General features: G+C 40.6%; 1 protein-coding gene across 1 annotated transcript; it reads left to right on the forward strand.

Annotated features, from left to right (window-relative positions):
• Positions 1 to 2,752: 2,752 nt before the first annotated feature.
• On the forward strand, positions 2,753 to 13,439 carry thbs3a (thrombospondin 3a). Its single transcript, XM_030781164.1, has 23 exons — positions 2,753 to 2,846; positions 3,953 to 4,159; positions 4,276 to 4,529; positions 4,697 to 4,799; positions 5,062 to 5,088; positions 6,133 to 6,215; positions 6,837 to 6,888; positions 7,018 to 7,166; positions 7,324 to 7,464; positions 7,630 to 7,704; positions 7,897 to 8,049; positions 8,206 to 8,316; positions 8,575 to 8,682; positions 8,871 to 9,030; positions 9,118 to 9,236; positions 9,458 to 9,510; positions 10,036 to 10,229; positions 10,338 to 10,516; positions 10,702 to 10,750; positions 10,871 to 11,067; positions 11,477 to 11,649; positions 13,088 to 13,227; positions 13,352 to 13,439. Exons 1-23 carry the CDS (start codon positions 2,753 to 2,755, stop codon positions 13,411 to 13,413), a joined length of 2,883 nt encoding a protein of 960 aa, XP_030637024.1. The 3' UTR covers positions 13,414 to 13,439.
• The last annotated feature ends 1,397 nt before the right edge of the window (positions 13,440 to 14,836 follow it).

Consider the following 14,836-nt stretch of genomic DNA (forward strand, 5'->3'; position numbering starts at 1 on the left):
TTCATGCATTTATTTGATTCTTTTGCTTTTTAACCCAAAATGCAGTGGGAAATCTTGCAGAACTTGAAACCCTTTAAGTGTTCTACTTTACTATTTGCTTTTATATATGGTGCACTTCAGAGTCCTAGCACCCACGAAATCATATGTTTGAAAATGATAAGATACTGAACGACCCAGCGAGTTCTCTAAACTGGTAATGTGGGAAGTTTACAGTCTGGTTGCAAACCAGCAGCCCTGCCCTTACTTGCATCCCTCTCATTGTTACACTGTAAAAAAAACCCAACTTTTTATCCTCTTTTTCCCCATAATTGCTTGTAATCATTGCAGTTTGATTGCAATGATTGTAAGTAATGCATGTTGGGTGGCACAGTGGCTATCCATGCCTAAGCCAAAGGCTAAAAAGGCTTTAAAACTGTGAGCCATGAAAGAAAGAAAGAAAGAAAGAAAGAAAGAAAAAATTTGCTTGTTTTATTGGAATAAAAACTGATTTCAATGCTTAGATTTTTATGCTCTTAAAATATGAAAATCAGGCATCATAACTCAGTTGAACTCAGGGCCTGTGTCCTAAAACATATGAGTTTTATTTGGATTTACTGACTGTGCACTGTGAATATGTTTTTTAAACAATACATTTGGACACTCTCATACAATATAAAGCATTGCTGATTGGTTTGCAGAACTGTATTCTTTTTCAGGAGCAGGAAAACTGGCCTCACAGTTTCCTGAGCATCTTCCTACACTGATAAACGTACTTCACTTGGATCTGGACCCTGGAGACACACAGCTGTGCATTACTCCACTGAGAAGGAATTCCACATTGGCTTCTGTTCACTCAAGTTTTTGTTTTGGGGTGTGTGTGTGTGTATGTGTGTGTGTGTGTGTGTGTGTGTGTGTGTGTGTATGTGTGTGTGTGTGTGTGTGTGTGTGCGTGCGCGCGCATGCATTGGGGGGTTGTTTCACCATCATTGGAAACTTGGTGAAAACTTCTGGAATGTGGAGCAATCCCTGTTGCCTCTCCATGATTAAAGGAAATCTCTACTCTCAATGAACCCTTTTGGGACCAGATTGTAATGACCTCAAAAAAATGACCTGGGAAAGAATTCCTGTAAAAGAACCAGGAAATATACAATGTGATTGCCTTTTCTTCCCTTGTCGTGATCCAGGGGGAGAAAAACTGCCCTTGGTGAAAATAGCAATAGTGTTCAAAAATGTGTCCTTGATTCCTGCTGGTTTCGGTTAGTGCAAGGGTGCAAAGTGGTGAGTCATGTGTTTAGTTTGACCGGAACCTCTGAATAGTAGAACGTGTAACTACTTCATACACGGTCACATTTTCCTCTTGGAAGAAAATACCTTGGCAAGTCACTCATTCATTGAAAAACAGACTCAAGGTTCCATGGCAAGGTTTCCACCCTGCTTCTTTTTAAAGGCACAATAAATGGTGTCTGAGAAATGTTTCTCGAAAAAATAATATCCTACATACAGGGTCCAGTAAAGACGAAACATATTCCCACATTACCTGCTGTTAGAGGCAGTTGCTAAGGCAACAAGAAGTAATCAAAAGTAAACATTTCTCATGAGGCTGCAAGAGGGGTGTAGAGCTAAAAAAGAAACGGGTTTCACAGACTGTTTTAGTTTGGAGACATCAAAATGTTTCAGATGGTTTATGAAAATAACTCATACTCACATGTCTACTCCCATGAAAACATTTTGGGACAAACTATAGATGATTTTCTAAGTTTATTCCAAGTTTGCATAACACTTGTTTTTGTAAATCTTGTCATTGTTTTATGAGAGAGTGTTGTTTTTTCTTTTCTTTTCTTTTCTTTTCTTTCTTTCTTTTTTTTTTTGAGGAATGCATGTTTCCGATTTAATAATGTCGTATTCATTGTGCAATGACATCCTCAAGAAAAATGCAAAATGAAGCCTAATGTCAAAATACTTCCTTAAAACACTGTTGAAATACGTGAGGCTTCGTACAGCTTGGGTTTATATTTAGCAACAATCTGTAAAAGAAGTAAAATACCCCAGTAAGTTACAACTGGTCCGTCAACATCATGTTGGCTGACATTCACAAGAAATTGACAAGGTGATGAGGTAATTGTGTAGTCACCTGTCGATGAGGGGTCAGCTGTAAATAGTAGTTATAGGACTAAACGTATAACCGGGACTATCAAAATATGCAGCGCTAAGACAATATAGTTACCTGTTTTTTTGTTTGTTTGTTTTTTAACTCGAAATGTGATACGTAATATTAGCAAATTATGTTTTTAATGATTAGGCTATTTCTTGTTCCTTTAATTAATACTTTTGTTATTTGTCTTTACACATTCGAATGTATTATTACCATGCAGTCGAAAATTACATGTTTGTAGACTACTCGCATCAGTTTGCCAAATGTGAATATATAACGTACAGCTCAGTATAACTCAGTTGTGGTATTGAGACGTGTTGAAGCTTTGTGGGAAACAACTGTAACACACCCCGCACAATTCAGACTTTGAGGGTGGAATTATCCTGCACGCGCTCTGCCTCAGTTCGCTTATCCAAGCCATGCGAAGAAGACAGTTGACTTAGCCTTGCGCGGAAGCTACTAGTCGCAAGACCTGGTCAGCAGTGAGCTAATACCGAGAAGACAAATTGTCATGGAAAAATATCTTAAATCGTCAGTGCCTTTGTGAAGGACTACACTTTTCTTCCTTCTTCAGCGAACGTGATACTGAACAGACAGCTAACGTTATACTTTTCTGGCAACATGGGTCCGAGGAGAGCGGTGTCAACCTGGTTCGTTTTATTTGTGATGCCTCTCGTTTGTTTTTGCGAAGCTGTGGATAAACAAGACATGCAAGGTAATGCCTCTATCCAGTTTGTTCATTCAATGCAATACGTCAACGGTACAAGTTAACAGTAATTTGTAAACTGATACTCTTAATTGCACATTTGCTTTTGATTCTAGAGGGACGTTTTCCACCCTTATCCTCCCCAGTCATAGTTCTAAATTTGCGGTTCAGATATTTGTATATCTGGACATGATGGTAGTGTGCTCTATAGCTACATCTAAGTCAATGATCCATTTAATTAATGTGAAGAAAGGACACCTTGTTGCCTTATTCCTTACCCATACCATTCTTCCCTTCATAATCAGAAGACTGTGTGATTTTCCTTTTTAATCAAACTGAGTCCAGCATTACAATGTGGCATTCACTTTTGTTTGTGTTGGGTTTTAGAATATGAGAATTGTGCATTTATTACTCCACCAGGCTCTGCCGTCTCTCTCTCTCTCTGTAACCCCTCACAGTTTGGTCGTGGCAGAGTGAGTGCTGCCACAGCCAACTGTGCTGGGCCACTTAGTAAGTATGAGTCAAGATGTTGGAAATGGTGTGTGTATGTGTGTGAGTGAGAGAGAGAGAGAGAGAGAGAGAGAGGAGGAAGATGAAGGAGCAAAGACAGGTAAGGGTCCTGATCCGGGTTGTCTTTCAGGGATTGCGTCTTAAATGAACTTTAATTTTCTTGCCACTTGTCAAAGTGAGAGCGATAGAAGCAGTGACGAAAAAATGGAAAGGAAGAATGACAGAATGAAGTGGTGAGGGACAAACAGCTGGCTGAGAAAAATAGGACATGAGGTTCGAAAAAGGACCTTGGGATAAGAAAATTGGGAATTTGCAGTCATCTGTGTCTTGCTCATTTTTCTCAATGGAAATTGGAATTGAACACAGTGAAGAATCCCATTGCTCTGTGTATAGTACATCACATTTGCTTGTGCAGATGAACAGGACTGAACATTAGAAGTTGATGGGAAATCTCTCTGTTCTTTTTCATACTCTAAGAAGAATAATCTATAAATATTGATTGCTGTTTGTTAGACTTGTCCTGCATGTCTTTGAATCAGTCCAACTAGTTTTGATCTCTTTTTTAACCATCTCTCTCTCTCTCTCTCTCTCCCTCCCTCTCCCAGTGATTGACATACTAACACTACAGGATGTTAAACAGAATGTAGCTGCAGTTGAAAAGGTCTCCGGTGCTCTGAAGACACTCAGCGACATCTACATTGTATCCACTTTTCGCCTGCCGCCAAAACTGGGAGGGGTGCTGCTGGGCCTCTATAATAAACAGGACAATAAGAAATACCTAGAGCTGGCCATCATGGGAAAAATCAACAAAGGTATCGGCATTTTCCCCTGACCAAACTTCTATTTAATCATAATATTATGTACATTGTCCCTATTAGGTATTATGTCCCCCCCATTTCATGTCACCCCTCTTCCAACTTCTCTTTAGCTCTGGTACGCTATGTAAGAGAGGATGGAAAGCTCCACACTGTAAACCTCCAGGGCCCTAATCTGGCGGATGGACGCACCCATTCCATTATTTTACGGGTTGGGGGCCTGCGCAGGGAGAAACTGCACCTCGAGCTGTACATTGACTGCCGCATGGCTGATTCGAGTCAACGGCTCCCTCAGCTGGTTCGTCTGCCCGCGGAGGCTGAGTTAGTGGAGATCCGCAATGGACACAAGGCATACGCAAGAGTTCAGGTAACGGACAAAGCAAAGTAACTAAAATAACAAAATTGAAAATGCAAATCCCTGTAATTAGAGTGAAGTTGTTTATATTTAACTTGTTTCCTCTGTTGAGTGCATAAATATGCTATGTTTAAACCCGCTGCTGGTGTGCTTGTCTGAGTATGGCTGTGTTCTTTCAGGGCTCTGTAGAATCTCTGAAACTGGCTCTAGGAGGCACTGTAGCCAAGGTAGGGGCTCTCACTGACTGCCCCTTTCAAGGAGATGCCTCAGTGTATAACACAGGTAATTCAGTGTTCTGTTGTTAGATATGATGCACTCAGAATATGGCACTATATTTGGGTGAATTATATGAAATCAGAAAAACTAATCTGATTTGTGTCAAATGACAAGTGACTCGTATTTTAGATTGTTTTAGAAGAGTTTTGTGGAAGTTTTTTTGGCCCGAGGGGGGGATGGTGTGCATGTTATTCTGTATTATTTGTGTATTTAATTGAAATGAATGCAGCTAATCACAACTAGTACACCTCTGTTTCTCTGTTTGCAGTTAATGGAGAGTTGAACTCCATACTTGGTGAGTTTGTTTTGTTAATTCTGACCTTGTGTACATCTGTGTTGAATTTACAGGTTTTTCCAATTATTTACACACTGTGACTAAATGGACTGACACATTACTAACGTATTAGCTAACTTGTCACATGCATAAACCATTTCTGCAAAACTACACATACATTCCAATTGCTTTAACCCATTTTTGAAAGCGATTGATTCTTTTCGCAAAACAATGAGCAAATCAGTATGTAGGCGCAATTTTTGTGGAGAAAATTCCTGTGTCCATGCTCTAAACAGAAATGGTTTACAATGATAAACTGCTTTATAAAGCAGTTTTAAAACTAATGTGTATTTACATGCCAGCATGCACCACAGGTTTAGCCAGCTGCAAGAGCTCCACATTTACCCCCCATTGCATAGTAAAGTAGGAAACAGCTGTTTAGATGGTGAGGGAGTTTGGACTGAAACATGTCCATCGTTCTGTTGTTAAACTGTCAAATCTCAGATGACAAATTTGATTTGATCTATTTACAAATTGTTTGATAACTATCTTTTCATCATGTTCTGTTAGAACAGAATGGGCATGTAAAAAAAAAATCTCTCTTGTTCCCATTTGGTGCAGTGGTGCAGTTACTGATTGTTTTACACATTTTGAAACATTTCAGATGATCTGTATTTTAGATCAGTTTTTATGCCTTTGCTGACTGTTTGCATAACAGTGATGTTCAGTAAATATGAAGAACGATGACAAATTACATATTTTTATGATTTTAATGCTCTGTGCTTTTCAAAAGAGTGCAATGCATTGATGAAAGGGTGCGCATGCAGACTGTCCTGCCGGTTCTGAATTTGCCATCCATGTGCAGAGCTTTACATAGTGATCTTATGATCCTTAGAAATGTGTTAATAGTTTTGTGAAAATTATGTGCTGTTACACGTTCTGTGTGTGAACTTAAGTGTAGGAAAAACGACCATGAATAATTTTATTTTTGAGATTAGTAAGTTTTACAATGACTGAGTTTATTTGGTGTTAATGTGTAGTGTTCCACATGTTGTGATTTCACAGGTGATCATACTAAAGCCCTGATTGGTCAACTCATCATCTTTAATCAGATCTTGGGAGAGTTAAGAGAGGATATCAGAGAGCAGGTGTGTGTGTGTGTGTGTGTGCGCGTGCGCGTGTGTGTGCCCATTTTTGTGTGTATGTCTATGTGTGCATACTTGGGTGTGTGCATGTATGCCAACCCTACCAAAACGTTGGAAAGTAAGAAAACAGTGCTGTACAATAGTTTATTGTTTTTCCACCATTGAATACAAACAGTCTTACTCAGCATTATGACTTAAGTGGATGATTCACACAAGTCACATTTTTATATTCTGTTTATGTTAGAATTGTCATTTGTTTATTTTATAATATTGATAATACTTTTAAAATACAGGCATGGCTGTGCTTTAATAAGTAAAATACCTGATGTTCTGCAGTAGTGATGATCCTTTGCATGATTTGCCAATGTTATTTTACATAGTTGTGTGTCGGCATCTTCCAAACTAAGAGATTTGCACATTACACATTGCACAGGTCAAAGCAGTTAGCTGAAACAAACAGAAAACTTTGCTAATATTTTGTGAAATAGCTGAGCTTGTTTTGCATATTATTTGTGGTTATAGTGCAGATAATGTGAGGCAAATGGAAACACCTTAAATATGGTTTTGTGTTTTAACAGATGTGTGGGTGGTTGTGTTATACATATAGTCTTGTTTGCTTTTCAGGTGAAAGAGATGTCACTAATCAGGAACACAATATTGGAGTGTCAAGTGTGTGGTAAGTGATTACATTATTACTGCCCATTACAAACCTTAGACTTATTGAATATTATGTTAAAATAGTTGGGCTGTGTTAATGAGGATTAGCTAAGATGATGATGATGATGATGATGATGATGATCTCCAGGTTTCCATGAACCTCGGTCTCGTTGTCAGCCCAACCCTTGTTATAAAGGAGTTGCCTGTATGGAGATTGTCGAGTACCCTGGGTATCGATGTGGACCTTGCCCTGAAGGCATGACAGGAAATGGCACGCATTGTCGAGATATTGATGAGGTATCAGGCCCTGGTTATCAAATAACTATTTTCAGTGAATCGCTTTAGCTGACTATATTTACTTGACAAAGCTTTTCTCTCTCTCTCTCTCTCTCTCTCTCTCTCTCTCTCTCTCTCTCTCTCTCTCTCTCTCTTTCTCTCTCTCTCTCTTTTTCAGTGTGCTGTAGCCCAGCCCTGTTACTCCCCTGGTGGTTGTGTGAACACAGAAAAGGGTTTCACCTGTGAACCCTGCCCCCCTGGATTCTGGGGACCACCTCTCATTGGTGTTGGTTTGGAATTTGCAAAGCACAGCAAACAGGTAAATACACACACACACACACACACACACTCACTGTGTCTTTTTTGAAGGCCACTCTGATGCGTTCAAAGCTTTGCAACACACAGTGCAGAATCACTGAAACCTCATGATCATTCTTTCCATGGACCTCACAAATTTCCCTATGAAATCTATCTCATCCCACAGGAATGTTCCGATATAGATGAGTGTGTTGAAGTCAGCAATGCTTGTACCCCCAACTCTGTTTGCACAAATACTATTGTAAGTACACTGCTTTTAGTACACTACTGAAAGTTTTGCTCCTAAATGTTGTTATAATTGATTACTTCTGAGTTACTGGACACTTTTTTATTAATCATTCTAATAATTGTATTTCTCTTATACCCCCCCCCCCTCTCTCTCCCTCCCTCCACCCCCCCCCTCTCCCCTTGTCTCATTCTCTCTGTGTTTCAGGGTTCCTTTAAGTGTGGTCTGTGTAAAGCAGGTTACATAGGGAACCAAACGGCAGGCTGCTTCCCACGCAAGACCTGTGCCTCACTCAGCTTTAACCCATGTGATGCCAATGCACACTGCAGGATAGAGAGAAATGGGGATGTGTCATGTGCGGTAAGACACTGTGTGTGTGCATACGTGTGTGTGTGTGTGTGTGTGTGTCTGAGTGTGTGTGGTCTCTGGGAAGGCTCTGTGTTCCATAAAGAAAAGCAGAGCATTTGAACACGTTTTGACGTTTAGTTAATACTTACTTCTGAAACTCTTTCTCAGTGTAATGTTGGCTGGGCTGGCAATGGGAACACATGTGGAAAGGATACGGACATTGATGGATATCCTGATCGATCCTTGCCCTGCATGGATAATAACAAGCACTGTAAACAGGTTTGATGTTGCTCTGAGATTCATGCTATATTGTCCTCAAACCTGCATAACCCTATATGTTATACATACAGGGTTATGCAGGGCGCTAGACCAGAAATAATTTTTTCAGTTTTCAATTTAAAAAGACGAGATTTTAGGCTGTCTGAAAATGTCGCTTCTGACTGCTGAGTCTCATTGTCTGTTGTAGGTTAAGAAATGTGTCTTTGCATGCCTGGTTTATGAAGATTATCATTGACTAAAGCTTTGTTACTCTTATAGGACAACTGTATTTATACACCTAACTCTGGACAAGAGGATGCAGACAATGATGGGATAGGTGACCAGTGTGACGAAGATGCAGATGGTGACGGGATTAAGAATGTTGAGGTGTGTACAATGACTGGTTTAACTGTTAGTGCTGATTTTATGACTACCAGTGCCACATACACAAACATGTATGGTATAGCACTATTGCCTCTAGACAATAAACTGTATAAAAACCACACTGTGCAAATTGTGCAAACATTTACAATTCGTAAATTCCACTATTCACTGTTTCATGCATCATTTTCCAGGATAATTGTCGTCTTGTATCCAACAAAGACCAACAAAACTCAGACACTGACTCGTTTGGTGACGCGTGTGACAACTGCCCGAATGTGCCAAACATTGACCAGAGGGACACAGACAACAACGGGGAGGGAGACGCCTGTGACAACGACATTGACGGAGATGGTTGTTGTTCTCCTCTGCGCTGGTTCTTTTTCTTAAAACCTCTTATCTCCTCTCACATGACCCAGTCTTGACCTCTGTCTGTTACAGGTATTCAGAACGTGCTGGACAACTGTCCTAAGGTGCCTAACCCTATGCAGACGGACCGAGACGGAGACGGGGTGGGGGATGCCTGTGACAGTTGCCCTGAAATCAGCAACCCCATGCAGGTGCTCTGTGCCTCAGGATGATTATTAACTTTCACAGGGTTTCATGAGATTAATTCTTATACGTTTTTCTTTCTGGTTTGATATTTTTACACTTTAGGGTGACTGCGAGAATGGCATGCCTGTTATATTAAGTGGATTTTTGTTGTATGGATTTCAGTATAGAAATGACTCGGTTCAATGCAAACTCTATCTAATTTATCTGGAAACTTCTCTCGGTACAGACTGACATTGACAACGACCTGGTGGGGGATGTGTGTGACACCAATCAGGACACGTGAGTCTTGAAGCGAGTCACAGCCACATACACTCTCAGACCACTCACCTTGAACCCACTATCTCGCAGCACCACGCATACGCTGAACTTCTGATTAAATACACAAACTTGAACATGTGCACGCGCACACACTCACACACACACACACACACACACACACACACAAACAATAAACAAACACGCAGTCATAAACACACATGGCTTTTGATGAAGCATTATATAAACCTCAGTAATACTCCTTTTAGGCTTTTGTGTACTAAATCTATTACTCACTCATCCGTATGGAAAAAGTCAGGTACTCTGCTGATGTTGCTTTGACGCCACCTGCTGCCTCTGAAATGAAGAATAAATCAGCTATGGGGCTTTGGCTCAAGAAAATCATGCTCTTTGCCAGGGCTGTGTAATTTAACAAGTATAGAGATCACTCACAAGGCAAATGTTCATTTTTGCAATGAAATGTTTTTCTTTTTGTAAAATGACCGGCTGGTTACGTAAGAATGCCCAGACTGTTTGTCTGTGTCCCAGGGATGGGGATGGTCATCAGGACACACGTGACAACTGTCCAGACATCCCCAATAGTTCTCAGCTTGACTCAGACAATGATGGCATCGGTGACGATTGCGATGATGATGATGACAATGATGGAATTCCCGACTTCGGAGGTCTCGGTCCAGACAACTGTCGTCTCATATCCAACCCCAACCAGAAAGACTCGGATGGTAATTGCCACTGCTAATGACACGCGTGCCGGCGGGAACTGCAAGATTTTCTCTTTGTTTTTTTCTGAATGTGAGTTTTTGGCCCTGAAACGTTTGTTGTGCACACAGGAAACGGAGTGGGTGATGTATGCGAGAATGACTTTGACAACGACGCTGTTATGGACATCATCGATGTGTGTCCGGAGAGTGCAGAGGTCACGCTGACGGACTTCCGGGCTTATCAGACTGTCATTCTGGATCCTGAAGGAGATGCCCAGATTGATCCCAACTGGGTGGTACTCAACCAGGTCAACCACAAGCTTGTCTCTCTAATAATATTGACACATACATTTTGTGCCCAGTTCTGCTCAGGTGAATCCAGAACTGCATTGACAAGTGATGTGAAGTCACTTGTGTTTTTAAAAAAATATTTAGTAACTGATTAATAACGTTTCAAAATTTCATCTGTTGCCTTGTTATGTTTGGGCTGCAGGGTATGGAGATTGTTCAGACAATGAATAGTGATCCTGGTTTGGCCGTGGGTACGTCAGCTCTTTCATATTTTGTTCCTACAGACATAATCATCGAATCCTAATCCTCAGAGAGATCGTGCTCTCTGCTAGCGCTTCGCTTCTATTACTTATTACGTCATTTCCCTCCAGGCTACACGGCCTTCAATGGTGTGGACTTTGAGGGAACTTTCCACATTAACACGGTGACGGACGACGACTATGTCGGCTTCATCTTTGGTTACCAGGACTCATCCAGTTTTTATGTGGTAATGTGGAAACAGACGGAGCAGTCGTATTGGCAGTCTGTGCCTTTCAGAGCTTTGGCCGAACCTGGCTTACAGCTGAAGGTGAGAGATCAGTAGACTGAGCAACACATGCATTTACGCGTCATCATCGGAGACAGAGAACACGTATTAAATCCTCTTTTTTATGTAGTGCTAAAAAAAGAGGAACATGCTAATATTCTGCATCATCAAAGTACAACCAGTAATTTGTTATATGGATATTCTTATAGGACACAGAAGAGTGGCTCTAGAGTTAAAATGATGAGATTTGAACAATCTACCAGAATATTCAGCTGTGGAATGAGTTACACAGCCTGCATGGGTTGCTTTAAGAATCACCTGGATAAAGAAATGCGTCAAGTTCACACCGACGGTTCTAGACTCCACAGTGAATCACTGTGTAAATGCGATCATGGTGTGGTAGTGTAAGCGTCTCTGTCATATTTAATGATCAATGCTGCTTTTTATCTAGGCTGTGAAGTCTCTCACAGGCCCTGGTGAGTTCCTGCGTAATGCCCTTTGGCATACGGGTGACACCGACGGAGAGGTGAAACTGTTGTGGAAGGACCCGCGGAATGTGGGCTGGAGAGACAAAACCTCTTACCGCTGGCAGCTCAGTCACAGGCCGCAGGTGGGCTACATCAGGTGAGCCTCATTCTCTTGTCTTCAAACTGCTCTGTCGTTTGTCTTTTTGTGTTGTAATACCTGTATCATTTAATTCTCACTCCTTGGAGTTAGATTGCAATCAAGACTGGTATTTTGTTTTTTAAGTAATTGATATTTGTCATTTTATAAATTGTTGCATGCTAGATGATGTTATTTTTTACATTATGTGATTAATATTAGAATTCATTGTGGATGTCACTTGTGAAACATCATGTCTTGGTGCAAAGTTTTTAAACACTAGAGGGCGCTGTGGTAGATACAGTTAATATACATGCTGACATCAAATATGAAGTGAACAAAAACCTCATTGGTGGGCTAACAGATGGGGGGTCTCACTGGTTATCCGTACAATTTTTGTTCAGTCCTGCACCCCCCTACCCCCCACCCCCAAAAAAACTCTGTGACTTTACAAAGTGGTTGGGCCCCTTGGCTCTCCATTGTTCCTGTTGCCATGCCAATGAAATCCTTGGCAAGAATTTGCTGGGTGCCTGTTGATATGCAGATCCAGAGGAAACTTCTGTAGAGTGCAGGTTTGGGAAGACAGACAGAAAAAAGAGTAAGAAAAAAGAGAGGAAGGAAGGAGAAAAAGAGAAAGAAGAAAGGAACGAAAAAATAACATGGACAAAGTACCACCGTCTTGATACTCTGAATCAATTTTTTACGTCATGAAGGTTTACATGAACAATTTGTGTGTCCTTAGGTAACACTTTCTGCCGTGAATCATGTCCTTAATTTGTTGCAATGTTTTGGAAATCAGGACAAGGCATAACAATTGGCATGAAATTTATAATGATGTTGGTATGAATGGCTGACACAAACACTGACTCGGAAGTTTGCGAATATAATAGTTGGGATGAATCGACACAGTTCACAAATTAAGACACAGATAATTACCCAAATAATTGTGCAAAATGACCCCAGAGGAATTTCCAGAATCTAGTGATAGCTGAACTTGCTGGATCAGGAGTATGTTTTGTGCGCATTAGTATGTAGGGGAAAGAGAGGGAGGGGGCACTCGGTTGGGCCTCTCTCTGTGGAGAGCCAGGCCTTTGTGAGGCACCCAGACCCTTTCAGACACAAACAGAGAGACACCTGCTTTGTATTCTGTGCAGAGGAGTGAATAGACCACAGCACTGCTCTCCAGTGCTGCTTCCATTCAAACATTGCGTCATGGCAGAGAGTTTACAGTACACTTGCTCATTGCCCTTTGAGTCTCTCTGGCTCTTTTTTTTTTCCTACTGTTTCACTTCAGGAATAAAACAGAACACATTTTATTCTGTGTAACGGCCTGTTGGCCAACAACGTGATCTTTCAAAGTTTTATGTGCTTCATTTAGTAAGGAAAAAGAATAAATAAATGTATGCTATGTATCCATTGTCTCACTCGCTGTTGTCCCCCCCCCCCCCCTGAGTTACAGGGTGAAGTTATATGAGGGGACAGAAATGGTTGCCGACTCTGGAGTAGTGATTGACACGACCATGAGAGGAGGGAGGCTGGGCGTCTTCTGCTTTTCCCAGGAGAATATAATCTGGTCCAATTTACGCTACCGCTGTAACGGTAAGCCTCAAACTTTTAATCACGACTCCATTCATGAGTTATTTTTAATTAGTCCTGATGGTGTGATTTAGTAGGCCATGTGAAATGTTGATAGTCGCTAATCTGCGCTTTTCCGTTTTCTCAGATACCGTCCCAGATGATTTCAACAGCCACCGTAAGCAAGTTCTAATGCACTTCAAGGTGTGAGGAGGGTGAATTGTGGGAGCTTTTGAGATGGTCTCCCTGTCCTAAACTGTCTCTACACTCAGACTCTGTAGCACCCACAGTGTCTCTATGGCAACATACTGTAAGTGTGTGTTACTGGAAAAAGTAAAATGAAACAGGTGGTGAAAGATCAAGAGAGGAGAGATAAAAAAAAAACAACACAGCATTTCTGTCACACAGAACTAAAACTTGACATAAAGACTGTAAAAGCAAACACACACACAAACACACACGGACTTTGTAATTTCTGAGTGTGTTGGTGCAGTCTCAGTATCTGATATGTGTGCATAAGGGTCGTGATTGATTGTGAATGGCTGATGGAAATATGTGTATGTGTTTATAGTGATTACAAACATTTATATAACAAGCTCTATTTTGGGAAAAAGAAATTAACGATTCTCAGGATTGCTATAGCTCCTTGCTGCCTTTGTTATTTTACCAAAAATTTAACCATTAAGTCCTGGAAATCTGAATCAAGTTATCAATCACCCATCCAACCAGTGCAATCAAATCAGAAGCCTTGGACCAGTACGCCTTTCTGTGTAGATCTCAATGAAAAGATAGGACTTGGATGTACATGCATTATTGTGTATACTTGTAGACCTGTAGAGAAGTCATTAATAACTAAATAATGAATAAAATTGATAAAATATGCCATTTTGAGCATTGTGGAACTATGTCCATCAAATCAGTCATTGCGTTCCATGGTTAAGTCCCATTCTGATGCTGTGAAATGACACAGAATTACTATGTAAACTCATGAATTTTGCTAACACAGTTATTGTTTTCAACTGCATCCAATTAAAATAATGTGCCTGTTTAGCTGATGTTTCATAAAAATTAAAAAAAAAAAAAAAAAATAGATACTCTCTGATCTACTGACAGATAATCAAAACAGTTCTAAAAACATTGAGCATATGGTTTGTGGATCAATTTGTGGGTCAGAACCATGTGACTGCTCACAGAAAACATTTTAGCACAAATAGTGATTAAAAAGCATAATGTATGCCATGAGGGATTTCTAGTAATGTATTAAGGTTTGGGGATGAGAGTTTTGGCATCCACAACAGGCTCTTAGCAAACGGGATGGCTGTCATCACTTGCTTTTAATATGAACCCGAGAGCTTAAACTCACATCCCTTTCTGTCATTGACACAGATACCTTCCTGACTTATGTCGGACTAACCCATCTATACTACCAGTGACTGCAAAGAACGCAGCCAGTCTAAGGCCAGAGGACAGTCATTTAGCTCAGCATGCATGATATCAACATGAAATCATTTTGTTTTTCACTTTTATTGAGAGAGTTTGGTTAATACAAAGCATATACACATTTCACATGTCTGAGCGTGGTTACTAAAAAAATAGGCTTCCAAAACCAAGACAACATTTAACCTGTTTACAG

The sequence above is a fragment of the Chanos chanos genome, chromosome 8, assembly GCF_902362185.1.
Source record: "Chanos chanos chromosome 8, fChaCha1.1, whole genome shotgun sequence".
Classification (NCBI taxonomy): Eukaryota; Metazoa; Chordata; class Actinopteri; order Gonorynchiformes; family Chanidae; genus Chanos; species Chanos chanos.

Bases quoted from the DNA above. Each gene is read 5' to 3' on its own strand.
- thbs3a (XM_030781164.1), top strand. From the start codon at position 2,753: ATGGGTCCGAGGAGAGCGGTGTCAACCTGGTTCGTTTTATTTGTGATG. The intron at 9,237-9,457 runs GTGCTCTGTGCC...CTCTCGGTACAG, and splicing joins AAATCAGCAACCCCATGCAG to ACTGACATTGACAACGACCT. The intron at 9,511-10,035 runs GTGAGTCTTGAA...TCTGTGTCCCAG, and splicing joins TGTGACACCAATCAGGACAC to GGATGGGGATGGTCATCAGG.